Source organism: Oreochromis niloticus, linkage group LG3 (assembly GCF_001858045.2).
Source record: "Oreochromis niloticus isolate F11D_XX linkage group LG3, O_niloticus_UMD_NMBU, whole genome shotgun sequence".
Taxonomy (NCBI): domain Eukaryota; kingdom Metazoa; phylum Chordata; class Actinopteri; order Cichliformes; family Cichlidae; genus Oreochromis; species Oreochromis niloticus.
In genome coordinates this window covers 182,633-205,331 of record NC_031967.2, presented here as the reverse complement: position 1 = coordinate 205,331, position 22,699 = coordinate 182,633, and the positions used below count along the sequence as shown (strand labels likewise).

Here is a 22,699-nt window from a genome sequence, read left to right as displayed (position 1 = left end):
GACTGGCAGCAGAGTCTTTCAGCACGAAGAACCAAAGGTTATGGCCGAGACGAGGCTGGAGGAGCGTCGGAACAAGTCAGAGATGTTCCTGAACAAGTTTGGGAAAATCCAGTTGGAAGATGTTTCCAAAACTCTACATAGGCAAAGAAGACTGTAGTTCATCTGTAGGTCTGTAACAGTGCTTAGGTTACATGGAACTAGAGCTGTGCCCCGTGTTGTCCACAGCAGAAAAGTGTCATGTGGCCATATCATTGCTATAGCGATGCCATGTGTTTGTGTTCCTTAGAGACAATTCAAAGTGTCATGTCAGCCTCCAGAGATGATTTAGGGATGGACTTCAACAGAGCAGAGTAGAAATATACAAGAAGAAGGTTTGTGTTAAATGTGGATACAAACTTGTTTGAAGCGAAACACTTAAGTACAGGCAGACTGCAACGGAGGAGATACTGAAGTTATTCTGGACTGTTACTGAACTGTAACACTGCTGCTGTTTGCTCCCGGTTCCAGAACACTGAGGCTTCGAAATCAGTTTTATTTAATACAGGGCCAAGTCCCAACTGTGTGGAGAGGATCTGTCACTTCAAGTGTCTGGGCCTGCCCCTGGATGAAGGCCCAGCAGCGGCTCCACACCCTAACCAAGGAACTGCTGGTGTCCTTTTAGAGGTGCTCTGACGACCCTGTGGAGTCCAGCTGGACTGCACAGGGTCGTCAACGCAGCACAGAAGATAATCATCCCTAGAGGAGCTCTACTGGTCTCATTGGTCCAGTAAACCCAGAAGGGCCATGTGAGCACAGGGAGAACATGCTGATTCCATATGTGGGCTCAGATGGGTGGTTCAATCCCCCAGCACCTCCTGCATGCCCAAGTGTCCTTGGGCAAAATACTGAACCCTCAACTCAATGCTGAGTTACAGTAAAAGCTGCTGCACTGACTGTTTGTGGTGGAAGTGACTCATCCTGAAGTCAGATGCACTGAGTGGGAATCTGGTCCAAACAGTGACCCCACCATAACACAGAAAACAAATTCATCAGGTGACACGACTCAAGTAACCAGTCGATGTTTGCTTAGTTCAATAATATTTTCAGTTCAAATATAAAGATTCTCTTTGATTTCACACAGTCGAGGACTCGAGCTTCGTTCTAGACAAAACAGAAGAACACAGTCGTCACCAGCTATCGTTTTTAATTATCTGCATTACAATTATCTGAGTTACAATCCTCCAAAATATACAACTCATGACATGTACAACAAACATATATGTTTATAGTAATTTATGCAGTTACTAAGGATAGATCTCTACTGGCATGTGTCTGTAGAAGAGCACGACTCTGATAAATAACCATTCATACCTTTAAAAAAGAAAAGGACAGGTGTGGGCCCAGACCAGGAAACAGGGTGAGGAGTGCACGCTAGAACCAACCGACTAGAACCTGCTGCATGTAAACCACGTCTGTCCTCCAGAGGGCGCCGTGTGGGAGCTGCTTTGTGTCTGCGTTCAATTAACTGTTAATCCCTGTTCCCTGCTGCCGAGCTGAAGCTGTGCGGTCACCACAGACTGTACACGGCAGTGACCCCACGGACACGCGGGGGCTGCGTTTGTGGGGCCTGATCTCGTTTGGTGCTGCTCTGAGATGTCCTGAAACAATAACAGCTCACTGATGTTGGTTTGAGCTACGATGCACTGACTGGAATGATTTCATATATCCGACATGCAGGACGCCCTGTGCTCTCACTGATGCTGTGATTGGACCTCTCCTGCTGTTACTGAGGCTACGCTGTACACATTCCTGTAAAACTTCCAGGAGGTGGCAATTAAAGACCATTATTCACAGTATGATGGTCTTGGATAAAGTCCAGGAGCTCCTGCAGAAGGTCATTATACATCATTTATCAGGAAGGGCGCACGTCCAATTTCCCCCTCTGCTCGTACTTTTCCTTCCTTTTGTTTGTGTAACTGTTTGGACAACACAATTTAAAAACTGAATAAAATCTTTAGAGAGTCCAAGACTCGAGGTGTCAGCAGGAAGAGGGCTGGCTATGCTCTGGAGTATGCAAGCAGCGGACAGGTAAACGTGGCACACCGTGAACAGGACTGAAACATGCACAGCTCCTAGTCAGCGTATAGTCTATCTACATGGGACACAGCTGGGCACGTCATGGCTGTCTGCTTTGAAAAACCAAAGAAAATCCACAACAGGAAAGCTTTTTTTGCTCTTTTGTGCACACTTTCTTCCACGGCTTACCGGCGGATGGCGTCACAGCTATGGTCATAAAAGAGTGTCTTCTTCAATCTATTGCATTGGGCAGTCTATGGTGCCCCGGCCCTCGTGGAGCTCCTTGTACCAGAGACGCATGCACGTGTAGAGGAGGGGGATAGGGTTAGACTAATGCGTTTATTAGTGGCTCCACATCAGTCTAAGGGTTGTGTGTGTGAAGCCTTCCTCAGCCGGCCTTCTGCTAACCCGTCGGAATAAAACTACAAATATGGCTTTCAGAGGAGAGTGTGTGTATCTAAAAACAGAGGTTTTCACTTTGACAAGTTTATAATTATGGGTTCTTCAAAATAAAAGCTCAATACTCAGATTGTATATAAGCACAAAGTATTACACATCAGTCTAACCCTAGTGGAGGTGGCAGAGACATAAGTGGATATCTGGCTCGCAGTTCACATGACATGGTACCTTGGCACATGACGATGGGGCACAGGGGAGCGCAGTGGTGAGGTGTCACTGGATAATTAGGTATCAGGCAGGCATTCAGTGGGTAGGTGTGGGTGGGGTTAGACTCAGTCATTTAGCTCTGGGCTGTTAGTCGCTGCTCTGTGAGCGACGCCTGGTGTGATACCGTCTTGTTTTCGTGAGCCCTCAGCTTGGACACAATGTTGATAAATGCCAAGCTCTGGACCTCTTTATGAAGCGGCTCTGTGGACGAGAAACACAGGAGGGAGGCTCCGTTATCAAATAAGGCACATGTCCCAGTGTTTGTATATATTCATAACAGCTCCATGTTTAATCACTTTCAGTCACGTTAGCTTAAAACACACAACAGTTCGTGCAGAGCTTAGAGAGCCTGCAGAGACCCTCCTACACTCCTGTCCCATCACTTGGACACTGACGGTAAGACTCAGGCAGACGCAGTGACCTCAGTGCTCTGATACCAGGGTGCCAAACACTGACCGGTTGAACTGTTTCAGCTTTTATTTGTCGGTCTATGCAGACTGCTACCTTCTTCTCAGGGATCCTGCTGTTATTTGACATTTTTAAAGCTGCATTATACGAAGAGGACCGGTGGGGATGTCAGAACTCTGACTTTTTCTCAGACGTTCCTGCTTTCAATCCTCCTCCATCCACCACAACACCGAGGTGTCCTTTCAAGACTCTGGATCTAACCAGAGTTTCATCAGCACAACATATTTAGTTGCTGCCTAATATGAGGTCATTCAGTCCATAGTTTTAACATCACATAGAGCTGAAGCATGTAAGTGGGTTTAAACAACTAACTGGTTAAAGTGTGAGCACGTCAGTCTCACCTGAGCCCATGACTGCACAGATGAGGATCATGGAGTTGTACTTGATCTCCGGCGCACTCCTCTCATCGGACAGCAGCTTGTGAAGCACAGACACCAGACCAGCTCCAACCAAGTCCTTCTCAGCTGCAACTGAAATGCAAACCTTTCAGATGTATCCATGCTGCAGTACATGCTGCACAAATGTTACAAAGTGTCAACTTCAGCATCGCATTTCTAAACATGTGCAGCTTGTGTGGAACAGGTCTCCTGAAATACCTTCAAACTACAGAGTCCATTATGTGAAATTCAAAAGCAGTGCGTAACCACGCCTCCTTACGCCTAAAATATTTTCTGTGTCAATGATGACGACATGTATCATCAGTGTCTCTGATTAGGTAAAGATTAGTCGTCAGGTGAGCTCAAAGTCAGGTGCAGATTAACACAAACAAGTCAAGTATGTATTTATTCCCTGGAGCTTACCTAAGTCCAGGGCTGCTATAAGACCCAGAGCCACCAGGGCTTCATTCTGCATAATCATGTGCTCACTGGTTGCCATGGTAACTAAGTGTTTGACTCCTCCTCCCTGGATGACAGTCCTCACTACTTCCTAAAGAGAGAAAAACAAAATTGCAGAATTAAAAACACTCAGAGGTTCAAATGCACTGACTGTGACCTGTTTTACACTGAACTACATGTAATAAGATGTTATCAAAATTATTTACATGTAACAGTTTCTATCTGATAAATATCAGTTCAAATAAATCAAACATAGTCACATCGTCCGTAAAAGACATCGAATCCACACATGCAAAAAAATCCAACCCTAGAAGTCCATAGATTAGGTGTAATAATAAGAAATGACACATTACCTTTGGGCCTGAGTTTTGACTATTCTGCAACCAGCTTCCAGTTTGGATTCAGGAGACAGACACTATCTCTACTTTCAAGATTAGGCTTCAAACTTTCCTTTTTGCTAAAGCATATAGTTAGGGCTGGACCAGGTGACCCTGAATCCTCCCTTAGTTATGCTGCAATAGACGTAGGCTGCCGGGGATTCCCATGATGCACTGGGTGTTTCTTCTTCACTCACCAGTATTACTTCAGGGTCTTTACCTTACAAAATAAAGTGCTTCGAAGCACTTATTATTGTGAATTGGTCCTTTACAAATAAAATAAAATTGAACTGAATTTGAAAGAGGAGGCTTTCAAGAATGGTTGATGTGAAAGGAAGGTTGGAGATTGGCCTCTAATCAGCTAAGAAAGTTAATTCACAAATATGGACGAGAGGGACAGAGTCAAAATATAAACCAGTATTACTGAAATTATTATTATTGATCATCTGTGAAATGATCCTGAATATTCTCCTCTGTAAAGGTCAAAGGTAAGCCTGGCTCAACAGAGCGCTGGTCTCAGTGCTGAACAGTGACTAACAGTAAGATGTTCCAGCTCCAGGCTAAATGAAGATCTTGTAGGTTAGTGAGATGTCATTTCCCCTTCAGCTCATTGGTTATCTGCTCCAGGTGTTACACCATGGAGTCGGCCACGTCTGCTGTGAGTCTTCCTCAGTTGAGTCATACCCAGTAAGGATATAACACTATTAGTGAGATATATCTTAACTGTGTTGGAGTCAAGTTTAGGTAAGCTGCTCTGCACCAAGTACACAGTAACACAGTCACTGGGACAAACTAACAGCTTGTCAATGTGCATGTCAGCAATGCAGGATTTTAAATATTTAGAAACACTAAAAAGAAGCTGCTCAAACATCCAGAACGAACTTTTTGGGATATTCTGATCAATGTCAGCTAACTGATCTTCACTACACAATATAATTAGCACTTGTGGGTGTGGTTAGTTCTCAGAGTTCAGTCCTTATCTATCTATCTTATCGATCCCCGGATTACCACGGCACTGAGCTCACACTGTGGAAACCTGAAGACCAGCTGGAGACTTGAACAGTTAACAAACACACCTACAGTGTTGGAGGACGACTGATGGCGTGTGGAGTCTGACCTTGGACTTGCTGTGTCGAATGAGGGCAGACAGAAGCCTGTTGGACTCGCCCATTACGCCTGCGTGATCCTTGGCTTCACACCACTCCACGAGCCTTTCCACCAGCTTCCCATTGGTTCCCAGGTGGTCTGCTGCTTCAGCTGAGCCAACACACAGTGGGCAAGCAAGGCTGCTGTCAGTGATGCTGCACACGTGCCATGTTGAGTAGCTGCTTTCATATTTGTGTGTCTTAATGACTCGAAATTAAGGCTGTTAAGAATCTCTCCTAATTATCTCCAGCCGTCATCATCATAATCATAGTGATAGGCTGATTTCAGCCGTTGGATACAACATCAATAAAAGCTGTAATCTGATGATCACGACTGTGAAAAGATAAAGACAGAATCCAGCGTTTACCTTGGGTATCGATGAGCATGCGTAACGTTCCCAGGAGTTTAAACTGGACTGGAGGCATCTCCGACTGCAAGAACTTCAACACCACGTCTGCCACACCAGCTGACAGCATCTTGGATTTGTTCACCACTGGAGAGGAAATAACAGGGAACAAACACTGTTAACAACAACAAAGCTCAAAGGAATATTACAGCTGCATGGACAGAACCATGACAATAAATAAAGCTGACACAACATCAATCAGGCACACAGCTCCTCCTTTCGCTAACAGCTGAGAGACTTGGCGTTCCTAACCCTGAACAGCAGCTTGGTAAGAATTCCAGAACTCGGCAAAGCTCCCATTTCAACATGAAGTACCATCATGGCTGACTCACACGGAAGCACCAGCTCTACCAGCAAATACCTGAAAGCCACATTAGCAATACGCTACTATTAAAGGAGTGTCTACCAGACAGTATTTGGGTAAAAGCTGAGTAATTACTGCAGGCTGGATGAGTCACAGGTGGAGCCATGACAGAGCAGATTACAAACACAGGGAGAGCTAAGTGTGCCATAAATCCACAGCTGGACGCAGCCCAGAGTCCAGAGTGTGCAGAGGTAATAATAAAGAGCAGAGCCACTGGATCAGACTAGTTCCTGGCCTGAACAGCAGAGCTGAGGATGTAAAGAGCTGTAGACTGAGCGCAGCAGGGAGAACAGTGGATGATACACTGACTTTTCTAGCTTTACAACACTTAATTTAAATGTTTTTTCTTATGTTGCCGTGTGCAGCTCCGTGGTCAGTTTGAAAATGCAGCCAGTGACTGGTTCTTTTACAGCGAGTGCTCACTTTCTTTACTTCAGTATAACTAATGAGATCTTTTATCCAAAGCTTTCATTATTTAGATGTTGGGTATCATGTTGTTTGTTTTACAGTTTGTTTGTTAGTAGTTTCTAAAATACGTTATACCCTCACAGTCTGTAAGGAAACGATCTAAATAATTGGTAAATAGAATAAAACCTCTTGTACAATCTTAATTTTGTTGAAAATTAACAAATTAACTTTTTTCATGATACGACTTCTTGCCAAGCTTGTGGGTCACTACAGCGAGCCCTCCGATTACCTGTTACCTTCACCTCCACATCTTCTCCAGCTCTTCGTACTTCCTGATGTTGCTGTCACTTCTTATCCCTGCATCTATCACTACTTGTCCACCACTACTGTATCCGCTTGGTTAGCCACCACCATTTTGTCCGCCTGTATCTGGAAGTCCCACAGGACCTTAGCTCGGTCATTCTCCACCATTTTGACCTCAAGACTTCCAGGTCATACTCAGCACAGATGTTCCTGTGTACTATGCCGGCCACTTGGTCCAATATCCTTGGGGAAGACACTAATACCAAGATCGTGTCCGTGTGAAGGCAGTGTACATGTGAGCATGTGTAGCGTGCAGGGGTGCGCGTGTAGCGTGCACGGGTGTGCGTGTAGCGTGGAGGGGTGCGTGTGTAGCGTGCACGGGTGCGTGTGTAGCGTGGAGGGGTGCGTGTGTAGCGTGCACGGGTGCGTGTGTAGCGTGGAGGGGTGCGTGTGTAGCATGCAGGGGTGCGTGTGTAGCGTGCACGCATGCGTGTGTAGCGTGCACGCGTGCGTGTGTAGCGTGCACGGGTGCGTGTGTAGCGTGCACGGGTGCGTGTGTAGCGTGTGTAGCGTGTGTAGCGTGTGTAGCGTGCACGGGTGCGTGTGTAGCGTGCAGGGGTGCGTGTGTAGCGTGCAGGGGTGCGTGTGTAGCGTGCACGGGTGCGTGTGTAGCGTGCACGGGTGCGTGTAATCCCATTTTCATCCATGGAAGAACTCCACAAAGCTTAGAATAAGAGCGACTATGTAACTGCAGTGTCCACATCTCACTGTCATCCATCAGGGAGTGTAACTCTGGTCTGAGTGGACTGATATATTGACCCACCGGGTATAGCCAGGTTCCGTAGGGCGCTCAGTGCTGCATGCTGAACCGTGACGTTTCCTTCCTCGACATGCCGATCCAGCAGCTCCAGAAGCTTCTGCACGATGCCAGTGTCCACCATGTGGATGCAGTTGCCATCTGCAAACAGCAGTAACAGTATAGGTCGGTGCATATCGTCACATTACCAGGCTAAGCAGTGCTCCGCCCACACTCCAAATACCCCGTCGTATACATTTGCAGATTTTAAACAGGACAAGCAGAAGACAGTGGATGAATGGATATGAATGGAAAAACTGAGTGTGCATTGTGTGGTTATGTGGGTGATAACCACATGATGATCCTTATCTAGACTGTTTAAAGCTGCAACAGACCCCAGACTCTGATCCAATGCATGTAGCCTAAATGAAAACCCCAGACTCTAAGGAGGGAGCCTGTGATACTGGTGTAATGGATCCCCACAGTGATCCAGCTGTTACCCTCCCAGCTACGGGGAAATCAAAAACTAAACAAATAAATACAGGAAAGGTGAGGCGAGTCCTGCCAAATGTTATAAACTGGATAAGTGGCATTGTTGATCACAGGTATATCTTTGATATGACTTCCATTGTCTCTTCTGTTAGTCTAGCTGGAGGTAGTGGGTTTGTTAGATTAATCTTAGATTTGATTATAGATTTTAGTTGTTGCTACTGAAGAAACTGCTCTTCTCCAACTCTGTGTTGAAGGATATAAAATATTCTGAAAGAGGTGAAATAGTGGGGAGAATTTGGTGCTGCTAGGGTGCTTATTGGGGGTACTGAGAATAAATCACTAGTCTGGATTTAACTCATTCAGATGATAACGGAAGGTCGATGCTGGGCTTATAATCATCTCTGATCTTTTTAACTACAGAGAGTAGCAGAGGTTAAACATCTGTTAATATGCCCTTAAATGGAAGTTCAGGGTGCTGAGCTGCAGAATCCCGAGCATCCTCACACAGCGGCAGAACGGAGGCTACTGATTATACTGAAAGTTTCCTGTAATGAGTTCTGTGGATCTTCCAGATATTATAATAATAATCTGCATAAAGGCTGACTTTGTGTTGTATTATTCTGGCATGCTGGTGGTAAGTATCCTTGTCGGGTTCCCCGGTGAAGCGTTAAACTTTGTGATGTGACTCCGTTCCTGCTTCTTGTGGCTCTGAGTGCAGTGTGTTATTTATCAGGTGATGAAATATCCAGTGAACCTTATCAATGTGGTTTAATGTTTGAGTCACTGTTCTGCTGGCTGGGACTTTTGTATGTCTGTGGGCTGGGTCTCTGTTAGCTCTGAGAATCATGGCCTTGGTATACTGGAGGTGGTTCTGATTTCTGTGGTTACTTTTTGGAACAATGGTGGTAAAACTGGCCACAAGTGTTTCTAAAATCCCGTGGGGAGTTCATCTGGTCTGGATGATGTTTTACTTCAGGTCTCTGTTAAGGGTTTATGTTTGCTCTTTGGATAATCAGAGTAATTCTAGATGATTTTAAACTTTGTCTGTTTCAGGTTGTCTTTAAAAGCTGGACATAAAAAGACAAGTATTTGATGATGATGATGTGGGTGGGGTGATGAAGAGAAATTATAGGCAAAGAGTTTCACGGAGAAACTGATAGTTGATTTTTTACTTTATCATTGACTTGCCAGATATTTCCCCACTTCATCGTTGTTCTCAACAAGTCTATATGTCAGTTACTGAAGTTCACTTAGTGTTTTTTATGTAAAATTTGATCCAGTTTGTTTTGTGTGTCTTTACTGGGGTTACTGGTGTAGCAGTGTGATAACTGTTTGATATGTAGGTGCTGCTGTCTGTGAGTTTCATGACTTGACTACGATATCATTTCCCCCCATTTCCTGTAAGAGTGACGTCAGGAGTTCATGTCCAGAGAGAACGGCCACTCTCTGCTAATCTAACTCTCAAAACATGGATCTTAAAGGAGTGATGGCGCATGGTGGGCTGATGTGTGACTGAATACGTTGGGGCGATCAGCAGGGACTGGATGGATATGTGCTGCATAGGTGAAGACAGAAATCAGTGTAGGAGAAAGGTTTGGGTGTAGTTGTTTCTCCAACTATCACCAGGTCAATAACGATTCAGTGTTTTGTTACTAGCTACCAGGTGAGTCTGGCCAATGATGCTCCATGTTAACGTTGATAACATGAATACAAATCTCTGTTCTGCTTTATTGCTCATTACTGATGTTTATTTTCAGTGCAGCAGGGAGTGAAACATGCTGCTCCTTTTTCTTTAGACTCAAACATGATGACGTCCAGTGTCAAACGCTGGTGCTGGAGGGCACAATCTTTCAGAATGTGGGGTCACTTCACTCCACATTTCACCAAATTCACACAATCCAAATTTTGACTAGTCTCACTCAAACATGAGAGCGACTCAAAGCTTACCATTGCGAGCAAAGTTAGCGATGGCCAGCGCCCCGGCCAGCTGCAGCTGATGGTTGTGAGATGGTATCCAGGACAGGACCCTCTGGAAGACGCTGCCCTTTCCTCCCTCAAACAGCTTCTGCATGGACTCGTCTGCACAAAGACAGGAAACAAGAGTAACAGGACAGCAATATTTCAGAGCAGCTATCAGCCCCGAGTTACTGTTGGGTTGCTAATGTGTGAAGAAGACTGCAGAGAGAGGAAGGACGACGCATGGAGCCACAGAGATGTAGCCTCAGGTCTATAGTGCTGCTAAAAACAGTATGTGATTTTCCATTTATGGCCACAGAAACTATGTGTATCAATAAAATATTGTTTACACATCGTGGTGTTCGAGCATTTGGTCCTGGCAGCAAAAACAATGTGAGGTGGGAGAAAGAACCTGATGTCTCATGTTTTCTGTCCTGTTTTGTTTCCGTCTTTGATGATACACAAACACATTATGTAATCTAACTACTGCCTCCAGGTGCCAGCAGAGGCTGCATGATGTGCACTGATAATGACACTGACAGTTACAGTATAACATAAGTGCTCAACACTGTAGTTTAATGACGACTAAACTAAATGAATCATGCGACTCATCAGAAGCTTCCTGGGGTAGTTCCATTTGCACCATTTGAACTGGGATCAGTGGTTTCCTCCCAGCGTTTGCTCTTCCTGTCCCTCACTTCAGCCGTTGGTGTGGTTTGGGCATGCAGCACTGGCCGCTTGCTGCTTCTCTGGCGTGCCGGCCTAACCTCGCTGTACTCCAGTGTGTTGTTGCCTCAAGTTTGCCGTTTCTACTTTTACCAAGAACAATCTGGTTGCATATTTTGCAAAGCGCTGTGTTTTGCTAGTGGAGGCTGACGTAGCCTCTTTTTATAAAGTCTGTACTTGAGGCAGACATGCAGCTCCAGCTGCTCCGACATGTCTCCTTGTTATACGCATTAGGGAACGTAAACACAATGACATCACAATATGAGACGTTATCACATGCAGACGTGTATGTTGTTGTAGACCAGCTTCTGAAGGCTGCTGTGTAACAGTTGTATTAAGCTTTTTGTGTAACCTTGCTGAAACCAACAAGGAGGAGGCCCCCTACCCCCGAGCAGCAGCAGAACCATCAGGTCAGAGGCAGTCTTCAGCTGGGCGATGTCCTCCTCCCGCTCTCCATCCACTGTCTGAGCCACGACGTCCAGCAGACACTCCACCAGGCCTGCCTCCACCAGCTGCAGCTTTATGACATCTGACACAGGGAGGCAGAAAAGACGTTCAGAGAGAACCAAAGCCTGAAACAAGCTGCTGCAGCTCCACGACTGGCCTGAGCTCTTCAGGAGCCTACATGAGAAATAAAAGTACTGGTGGCCACCAGCACTACTTTTCAGCCTCCTACAAGCACTTATAGTAAAAGTTTGAAAAGCTGACCTCTGACCTGGAGGTCGAGGTCACTGAGATTCAAACAGGTCCAACATTTTAGTAAACACACTTGTTGTATCAGTCTAAACTCCTACGACTCCTCAGCCCATCCACCCAGCGGGGTTTGCACCCTGCTGTAACCTTCAGGGTCACAGCTACATCAAAACTTTTAAACATGCTCCAATAAAAGTGTAACCCTTAAATTAATAAGCAGCACGTGTCTGATCCAGTGCTAACAACGCGACTTCACTGACAGTGAAATATGCATCAGGTCTAAAACACTGAAACGCTGTCCTCATATTTGTAAAAGCCCTCAGAGTTTGTGGGTTCATGACATCAGGATTAGTATAGAAGTCCCAGCAAATGTCATGAAAGACACTGAACTGGAGTAAGTGGTTACCAGCTGCTCTACTGACAAGCAGATACCAGGGTGGCTTCAGAAGGAGCCAAACTGGCAGCAATTAATACGATGCTGAGCTAAAACAATGAAGGGTGGTAGGTGTGTAGTTATGACCTCAGGACACAGTTAGCACTGGTTTAATCACATCGTTAGTGCTGAGACAGTCACAGCTGCATCGGTGCAGATAATTAAATCATGCATCACATTTTAAAGCTACAGGAATGGGAGAGAGAAAGGCTGTCACCAGCTTTACTCTGTAAAGACTTGTGTCAGCGTTTCACCTGTAATACTAATAAAAAAGAGAGAAATATGACACAACAACTCATCCCTAACAACAAACAAACAATTATCCCCAAATGAGATAAAAAGCAATGAGAATCATCCATCATCACACAGAGGTGATGCTGCAAAATACCTGCACCAATGAGTCGGCTGCCATGGCAACCGGAGACAACTAAACAGAGATGGCTGACAATATTGTTTCCCTGTAGGGAGACCAGTCATAGAGGCAGAAACAGGCTCAGGTCAGTGTGGATGAGATGAAACCATCGTCGGTGAACTCGCCAGTATTATCCTATCCTTCTGTCTCACAGAGCACTGAGCCATGCTTCAAGCTAAAGGTCAAAAACTGCTTCGTCCCATCTACTCATGTCGTCCTAGCATAGCCTGTGTGCAGTAACCAGTGTTTTCCCAGTAAGAGCAGATGCTACACTGAAAGTGTGCGCCATCAGGACGCTGACGTTCAGGGTTTCTGCCTCGTTATTACAGAACAGAGCAGTGTCTCAAGTACAAATCTAATGAAAAGCACGGCGCATAAAAGAGGTAGAGAGAGCCATCTCTGGAGTGGAGTTAAGTAGGACGTTGTCCTGGAGACTGACAGTGTGGGAGGACTCGGTGTGCCTGGAATGGTGATAACAGCTCAAACACACATGCACACTGGTGTGTGAACGCAGGCAGCTGAGACCTACAGGAGCTGTCTGCCATGACTGTGCAGTTAGCAGTTAGCCTGATGAGTCACAGCATCATTTACTATACAGTAGGTGGTGAACATGATATCCATCTGAAGCCCTGCAGCCTCCACGGGCTCCTGCCTGAAGAGCTGAAGAATAACTCCAATAACAAAGATGTTAAAGAAAAAGAATCCGTTACCATTTTCTGCAAGTGGAGCCAGAACTTCAAAGATCATTTCCTTCTTCTCGTGCTCCATCTGTTTCTGGAAGAGATGCACCAGTTCCTCAGCAATATTGGTGGATGCAAACTGCTCTTTGCTGGACTCTAAAAAACACAACAGGGCACCGCGAGCATTAGAAACCTCACATTAGTGCAGCAGACCGAGTGTATTCACTGCTGTCTGCAGCTAACTGAGCTAACTGCTTCTGTAATATACATGAGAACACCCGTCAGGCTCCATCACACGTCCAATGATATTAGACATTTGTACTAAATGCTTAGTTAACAAAGGAATTCTGGAAAGATGTTACCAAGTGTTTCATGTAAAAATGCCCTAAAGGTTAAAGTCTGTGCACTGGGAATATGGGCTACTTCCAGCCAGACGAGCACCATGTTGGAGGAGCATGGATGCTCCTCCAACATGGTGCTCGGGACTCTGGAAGAAGGAAACTGCAGATCCTCTAGGCCTGGAACGACTAGTATTCATGGGACTTTGTGAATATCTGGAAGCTATGCATGAATTTCATAGGGAGGCGGAGACTGGAGGCGGAGCATGTTCATGAAAAAAGGGGGAATCTTGTCTTTATTACTTTTGTGTTACTTTGTGTGTGTGTGAATGTGAGGGCGTTTAAATGTCTGTTTGTGTTGCATAAAAGAACATATATGGGGAAAAAGTTACATTTTAATTTCCATATTTAATCTTTTATTTTCATTTGCTTAAAATTGTATTGTGCAATTATTTAAGTTTCTTAAAAAGAAATAACACTGATGATGTAAAAGTCTCATTACTACAAAAAACTAAACTTAATAAGTCCTCACTCAGGCTTCACATGTATACGTGACGAGAAATTATCGTCTGTATCATTGAATACTGGTACTACTACTACTACTGAATCCTACTGACTGAGAGTGAAAACATCAAGCACCTGTGATTTTTAATATGATCCCAAACCAAACCAGGTCCTATCATAGACTAAATCATGTGTGAACAAACTCACCGAGCTCAGCCAAATTCCCAAAGGCAATTAGACACATTTCTGTCAGGGCTGTGTTATGGGAGTGGATGCCAAGTAGCTTCACCAGAGTGGGAATTACACCCATGTTGATCAGCTGGGCTTGTAGGGAATCTGCAAAAACCAGAGAAAGGCACAAAGTTTGTCAGTGTGTTGCATAATTCAGCTCAGTTTGATTTTTACACAGCGCCAAATCACAACAACAGTCGCCTCAAGGCACCTATTGTAAGGTAGAACCATTAATAACAATGAAATCAGAAAACCCCAACAACCATATGACCCCCTATGAGCAGTGGGAAGGAAAAACTCCCTTTTAACAGGAAGAAACCTCCGGCAGAGCCAGGCTCAGGGAGGGGCGGGGCCATCTGCCAGCAGTTGGGATCAGTAGAGGAAGACGGGACAAAGACAGGCTGTGGAGCCAGGGATTAATAATAACTAATAATTAAATGCAGAGAGGTGTATAAACACATAGTGACTGAAGAAGAAACACCCAGTGCATCATGGGAATCCCCGGCAGCCTACGTCTATTGCAGCATAACTAAGGGAGGATTCAGGGTCACCTGGTCCAGCCCTAACTATATGCTTTAGCAAAAAGGAAAGTTTGAAGCCTAATCTTGAAAGTAGAGATAGTGTCTGTCTCCTGAATCCAAACTGGAAGCTGGTTCCACAGAAGAGGGGCCTGAAAACTGAAGGCTCTGCCTCCCATTCTACTTTTAAATACTCTAGGAACAACAAGTAGGCCTGCAGTGTGAGAGCGAAGTGCTCTAATAGGGTGATATGGTACTACAAGGTCATTAAGTGAAACGTCAGACCAGGTTGTGGTTAGAAGGAACTCACAAGAAAGTGGTGAATTCACTTAATTTATGCTTTAACAAGATGGGGCAATGCCTCAGTCAATGAAATGATCATTTGAAAACAACATGTTGTGTTAATTCTGATCCGAGTTCCAAATAGTTTGGTCCAGAGACTCAAACTAAATCTCTTCAATAGGACTCAAGTCCAGACTTTGACTTGGCCAGCCCATCAGGTCCAGGCCTCAGCGTCCCTTTGTCTTGGTGAACGCATTTCTGCACAGCTCTGAAGCACGCTTACGGCCGTCGTCTTGTTGCACCCCATGACCGATCAGGAGTGAGGATCTTGTGGCAGCCTGTCATGTTCATGGCACTGCTGACTTTCCGGAGTACCACCTTCTTCATCATAATGCTACTCAGTAATGTGGCTGCACATGTGTTTAGTCACATGCCTAGCCTTCAAAGGTCTGTGTGTTCCTCCATAGATCAGCTTACCCAGACCATCACTGACCCACCAGCAAGCCGGTCATGCTCAACGATGCAGCAGGCAGCATAATGTTCTCTACAGCTGCTCAAACTGCTGCACGTCTGTCACACGTGTTCACGGTCAATCTGCTCTCATCTGTGAAAAGCACAGAGTGGAAGCACTGGACCTCCCAACTCTGCTATTCTATGGCTATAGGTAGCGTGGTCGCCCCATGATCGGAAGGTCGGGGGTTCAAATCCACTGAATGGCTACCCTGAGGTACCGTGTCTACACACTGCCCCCGGGTGCTGGATTGGTAGCTGCCCACTGCTTCACTGAGTGGATGGGTTAAATGCAGAGGACTGAGCAATTTTCTATGAGATTAATAATACATACATTATGATATATCTTTCTATCGATCCAAGCAGACACACCCTCACTAAAATACCACAAAAGTATTTCACAACTTTCCCCACCTTTAAATGTGACCTATGACCCGTACAATTCAACCCCCCCCCCCCAATACTCTGATTGTTGGAAAAAGGACAGTTCAAAGAAATCCTTTAATACCCAAAATTATGACTGTAGGTCACATATATACATGTCTACACACACACACACACACACACACACACACACACACACAGACACACAGACACACAGACACAGACACACACACACAGACACACAGACACGTGCACACACACACACATGCACGCACACACACACACACACACACACACATGCACGCACGCACACACATGCACGCGCACACACACACACACACACACGTGCACACGCACACACACACACACACACACACGTGCACACACACACACACACACACACACACGTGCACACACACACACACACACACACACGCACACACACACACACACACGCACACACACACACACACACACACACACACACAGCACCTGACAGCTCAGTGCAATAAACATGAACATGCTGCTGTCAGAGTGGGAGGTGCAGAGCTTGCAGCACAGTGGAAACAACAGTGAGTATATGGACATGATGGTAGAAGAAAGGAGAGTAATGAAACTAGATGATGCACAGTTACCTGCAGTGACAGAGTGGATGAAGACTGTGGTCTGACTTAAGACAGCCACCCAACGACATCACTGAAATCCCCCCAAACCCAATGAGCTGATATACCCACAGCCCTGTACAAACCAGTGAGTCAGTGAGTATCTTAAGCTGTATGGACACTGGAAACCAGTCTGTCATCGTGGTTCACTTTGAAGGAGATGGCTTGCAGCCATTCGTGGCTCTGTTTACCCTCTAATGCAGTTACTATTGGGTCAGTCTCATTGGTTCATCGCTCTCAGAAACCAACCGAATAAAACGAGCTCTACCGATTCTAGGAAAAACACTGGCCCACATCCCAGCTGCCAAAACTGTAGGTGTGACAGAAAAAACACTGAATGCAACGTAACGTTACTAAGATGCTTTAACATGATCACATTAAAGGTGAGCTAGACGCCACTGATCATGTTTAAACTGTGCGCCCACTGCATCTCTGCACATTAAACTATGCTATAATCAAACCTTGTGTCTATTACAAGTAATCACTCACAGGGTCATTACTTCAACAGTAGCTACACCTGAAAAGTCAACCACCTTGCTAAAACATCGACACGCACCACGGCCACCTCTCAGCCTCTGTCTAGGGTCACCTATAAATCCCATTTAGAAACTATGACCTCTGACCTTGAGGTCACCAAGACTCAAACTTGTAAAGATTTTCGATAGATATGAAATATGATATTAAGTTTGAAATCCTACATCACCTTATTCACAGTCACAAGATTTTTAGAAAACATGACCTTTGACCTCACTTCTGGTTTGAATTATAAAGACCTACGTCACCTGATTATCATGTAATCGCATTCACAAACTCGAGTGCCCACACCGCCCAGCGGGGCGACACCCACACCGCCCAGCCAGGCGACGCCCACACCGCCCACACCGCCCAGCGGGGCGGCGCCCACACCCCATCAGCCTTTCACAGCTGACGGGTAAAACGTATTCTGTCAGTTTCCAAACTAACAGATCCAGACATCATCCAGTATCAGGAGCTCTGGACCAATATGTGAAAATATATCGAGTAGGACTGCAGCTTGTGATTATTCTAGTAATCTGTCCATTATTGCATCACGTAACAAATACTTTAGTCTTATTAATGAGCAATAATAAAAAACAACAACACTGGTCTTTCAAAATCAAACTTTCATGTTAGAAATTGTACTGTTTTAAAGTGTAACTGCATTTAACATCTATCAAAAAAGAAATAAACACTTTGATTGTATTCATGTGCCATTTTAAGCATTTTCAGTTTTTGTGCATGTTTAAGTGTGCAGTGAATGAGAGTTAGTGTCTGTAAGCCTTTAAAGAAGTACGAGGTGACGGCAGTGAAGAGAGGCGAGCCGTCAGCATTCTGACGATGGATGCAAAGTTTTAGTGCAGCTGAAAACCAGACAGTATGAAGGTGTAGATGTTAATACTAACAATAACTCTGTGTGTGTGTGTGTGTGTGTGTGTGTGTGTGTGTGTGTGTGTGTGTGCGTGCAAACAGAGTCTGGCTCTACATTAAACTGTGGCTGCTGCTGTGTTATCAGTGTTTGTGTTGACAAACTGCTGCTTCTAAACACGTTTCTGCTGCAGGTCTGTTACAGCGCGTTACAGAGCTGTGCATGAAACTAAGCATCCAAGCACAGAATTACTGGATGCACGGTTGCAGCCTACAAACACACATGTTTTAGTCAGTGTGACCTGAGCCCAGGTACAGAGGTATACGTCACTGGAAGCAACCATGATATATGACGGATGATCTGATATCGTCGTGTTGGTGTTGTTCCCAGATCATCATGAAAATGTTGTTCCAGGATCAACACTGCAGGTGACCAATCACATTGTTGTGACGTTATTCTTTTGCGCGCCAAGCTATTCGTGCATTTATGAAATTCCAATGTTGCAAGGACAATATCAATTCTGCTTAGCGTTTATTAAAGGGTCAGGGTCCGTTGATCGGTGGACAGAGGCGGTTTCTCGCAGCTTAAGTACAGTTTGTTTTACGGCGGTTTTTCCCGAAGTCGCAAAAGTATGACGTCACAAAAGTATGACGTCACAGCATTCTGATTGGTCACTTGCAATGTTGATCCTGGAACAACATTTAGTATGATGATGTGGGAACAACACCAACACGACGATATCAGATGGTGCATATATGACGCCCTGGGCAGCCATTCCAAAGAATTCACCTTAAAAGGCATTTTTGCATCAGCTTCACTTTTCAGTAAGCTACATCCATGTCTTACAGCGTCTGTGGTCAGCATATAGAAGCTATCACGCCTGTATCCAAATAAAGCTAACCCTAACCATACGATACACAAACATCAACTACAAAAGATTACAGCTGAATGACAGTGACAGACACGCCCCTTGAGTCAGGCAGCGGCACGGGGAAAAGCAAAGAGCAATATGAGGTATGACTGTGGAGGAGCACACCGCTAGCCTCGCAGCAGCAATAACAGCACACTACCTTAGATGTGAAGTTGAAACAAAGAACAGTAGAAAGCACAGGAGAGTTAAAACCAGGCAAGAAAAGAACCTGTCAGGTTCTACTGTCTTTGTATGGAAAACAGAACATCCGCTCATTAGTTAGGATGAGTTAGAGTGCTTCTTTGGGGAAGATGGTCATTACCATTATCATTGCTATAGTTCATCAGCATGCCACAAAAGACAGTCAAGAGCTTCTCATTTTCCGGCTCAGTATTTTGGGAGAGGGACTTTATGTGTTCAGCTACTATCTGAGCCCCTCCTGCCAGGTCAACTGCACTCCTGCCCTCATCTGCAAAACAAAGAGGCCGGGACACAAATCAACCACAAAGCAAAGAAATATAGTCAAGCAAAAACAACCACAACCTGGAAATGACATGGAAAAGCAAGGTTAAGTGAGCAGCAGAGCAAATATAAATCCATTTAATCCGAGGCTGTCAAAGGTCAAAGGTGAACTACAAAGGAAAGCATTATGGTGACGTTAAGCTTGAAGTCCCAGTCGACAGGTCGTTATTATGGTTCAGTGTGACGTCTTCTTTAGATGCTGTTGTTTTTGTTCTGTTCTGGTTAGCAGCCACTGCTAATGAACCAAGCTATGTGTTTACTGCATGGTCAGTGTGGCAGAAATAAAGATGCTGCTAATCAGATGCTTTGCAGATGGTAAAGGAGCTGAAAGCAGGTCATCTACTAATCAAAGCATGTGTGTTTGAATCTCCGTCGGTCCAGCGAGCACGCCAAAGCATCCCGAGACAGGATATTGATCCCAGAGTTGTGCTGTTAGTGCGACACAAGAACCAGTGCACGTACCATTCACTGTCCAGTCAGAATCTGACGAGACCTGTCTGCGCTCCCATCAGTTATGACAAACTGGTGCTGGTCTTCAACACCACTGACTGAAATGAAGCCCACCCACTGTGTGATGGCTGTAGACCACTCTCCTCCACACATGCTGATAAAACCAGTATCCCCCGACTTTCAGTCCAGTTCTTGTGATGCAGCTCATCAAAACTGGTTTTGGAAATGATGAAGCGAGTGAGTATTGGCTTCCCAAAGTCCCGACATCAACCATACTGAACCCTTGTGTAATACTCTTAAAAGCATGGTCCTCAGGAATCAAGCGGTCAAATATCCAGCTAGGATTCGGCTTGTTGATGGCAAAGCCTGTGGTCCAGGTGCAGCTTTGTAAAGGACATTTATCCACACATTAGTGGGCTGTATTTATATATTTTAGCTGATGGAGATCAGAGAAAAATCATTTGGTTACAATGATTTCACTCTGGAAAAAACAAACAACTCCTTAAATGCCCCAAATTACGAGTGTAGGTGACACACGTCCAAGGTTTCTGCTGGTCTCTAAGCAACCCCCTGTAACCCCCAGTTACCTGGACTGGTCTCCTGTTGTACTCAACTGTGTTTTTGGCTCAAACAGTCAAACTAATCTGTGGTTTCCACATTTCGCAGAACTGGTTTCTGGAATATTTTGCAAGTTACTGTGTTGTATTGTTGGATGTTGCTGAGGTAGATCCCTTTTTAGGTAATAGGCTCCAGATTTAGTCCTGTGTGACACCAGTTTAAACTGGGTTTGGGCATAAAACCAGTATTGTTGGCATTTATAAAGAGAGCACAGACTTCCATGGAAGAGGTGGGAACGTTTTTGTGACAGAGTTCCTTTCTTGATATGCAGATAACTCAAATTTGCAGCACCGATATTTAAATCAGAAAATAAACCTGTCTGATTTTTTGGGCTGGATATGGTGGCAGGTACGGCTGCGCAGAGGAGGCTTTGCTGAGATTTAACAGTGCGTGATAGGAGCGTCAGCCCTCTCTCCATTGTTTGGAATGACACACAAAGATGGGATATAGATTACCAAACCACCTCACTCTCAATCTGCTCAATGAGGTGACCCGAAACCTCCAACTTGAAGGAGTCACGTAATGTCACCGGCAATAATCTTCTTCCATCTGTTCAGTTTGAGGTGTTGGGTTCTTCTGACCATCCTGAGGCACAAATGTCCCCTCCTGTGAAGTTTAAAGCAAAATGCCTGAAGAGCGCAGAGACCGAGGGATGATGCTGATGTCATCAACGCAGGACAGTAAGGTCTTCAGTGGACGACCATCCAATCCACACATTTATGTTCATAAATTACTGACCAAATAAACATTTTTCCCCTCATACGTTTTTATTACACTGGAATAAACAGTGAAATCTTACATTTACAAAGTTTTCATGCTGATTGCATGAGCTCTAACACAACTGTTTTCACACACACACACACACACACACACACACACACACACACTCATGAAATGTGGAAATCCATTTTTAAAGTAAAAGTATACCAAACGTGGGGCACATTTACCACCAGCAGTCTCAGAGTACTGAAGCACATTTCGGTCAGTCAGGCAGCAGGTTCCTGTTGGTCCTTGCAGTACTCCAAACTGCCTTAATACTACAAACCCGACATTAAAGTACTGCTGTACGATCTACAGTCCTCCATCACCTGAAGCCTTTTCCTTTATAAGGACTTTGTCCAGCTGCCACCTGAGCCTACATTTAACAAATGCATATAATCTGGTGTGAGACGGTCATCAGAGGCTGGCACACGGTCCCGACTCTCATGACGGGCCGTGTCTCGTTATACGTGCTAGGACATGTGAACACGCATGGTGTTGCTATAGCAACGGTACTGCAATATGACCCTTTTATGTCACATAAAAATCTGGATTTTTATGGCGGACAACATAATGTGGCACAAAAGTAAAGTGTGCATGAAGCGGGCGCTGTGGTAACAAAGTATCACACAGCCATTCAGCTCTCTCTGCACACGCTCCAAACTAGTGGCACAGCTGGGAACGTGCCGTCCTGACAGGAATGTTTATTCCCAGACATTTAGTGATGATTCCCACATTTAGGAATCACGTCTAAACTTTGCACCGATTACTCTGCTTCGATGATGATTCATGCTGTTACCCACCTTGTTGAAACACACAGACAGCAGACAGCAGTCTGTGCTTCTCTGCTTTAGCGGGTGCCTTTAAACTGCCAAACAGCTCCACACAGCAACGACACTACGAGGGACTTTAACAAGGAAGCAGCAGGTTGTGTTCACAACATGGATGCTCAGCCCCACAGAGCCTCTCACAGTGACTGCAGAGTCACATCAGCTCTATCGTCCAAAGTTAGCATTGGTTGAATTCTGCCCCGTCTGTGAAGGCAGAGCACTACACAAACTGACACCGGCTACACCTTTAACATCAGCTCACACCTGCACAAAACACACACACGTGCACACACAGCAAAGCACAACTAGCATGACTGCAAGTGAGTGCAAGACACAGTAAAGATGCTCCCTACTGTTGAAAGGAAAATGAGATTTCTTTTAATGGTTTGATTATTTCCCTCACTTTGCCCTCTGTCGGTCCTGTTGGGTATGAAGGTTGGGGTATTCACCACAGCAGTGTTTGGGGAAGCTGGTGTGTTTCTCTGAAGATGCCAAGCAGCTGCTTCTCTATGTTAACCGTACAGGCTCACCGAGACCCCTTCTCCACCCCACACCACACACCCAGCTTGTTAGCAACACA

At 45.2% G+C, this 22,699-nt stretch overlaps 1 protein-coding gene across 3 annotated transcripts in view; it reads right to left on the bottom strand.

Annotated features, from left to right (window-relative positions):
* Positions 1 to 1,163: 1,163 nt before the first annotated feature.
* The window catches only part of rap1gds1 (RAP1, GTP-GDP dissociation stimulator 1), a 35,344-nt gene continuing 13,808 nt past the window's right edge, over positions 1,164 to 22,699 (bottom strand). For 2 of the 3 annotated variants that reach the window (XM_005465283.4, XM_025899809.1), the window contains 10 exons: positions 14,267 to 14,395; positions 13,248 to 13,373; positions 11,385 to 11,528; positions 10,265 to 10,396; positions 7,853 to 7,987; positions 5,916 to 6,041; positions 5,520 to 5,659; positions 3,990 to 4,116; positions 3,531 to 3,659; positions 1,164 to 2,922 (listed from right to left, as the gene is read on the bottom strand). In XM_005465283.4, the coding sequence (XP_005465340.1) occupies positions 2,795 to 2,922; positions 3,531 to 3,659; positions 3,990 to 4,116; positions 5,520 to 5,659; positions 5,916 to 6,041; positions 7,853 to 7,987; positions 10,265 to 10,396; positions 11,385 to 11,528; positions 13,248 to 13,373; positions 14,267 to 14,395 (1,316 nt within the window). In that variant the 3' untranslated portion in view covers positions 1,164 to 2,794. Of the gene's footprint in view, positions 2,923 to 3,530; positions 3,660 to 3,989; positions 4,117 to 5,519; positions 5,660 to 5,915; positions 6,042 to 7,852; positions 7,988 to 10,264; positions 10,397 to 11,384; positions 11,529 to 13,247; positions 13,374 to 14,266; positions 14,396 to 19,262; positions 19,410 to 22,699 lie in introns of all 3 variants that reach the window. The other variant, XM_005465282.4, reaches the window with a different exon arrangement.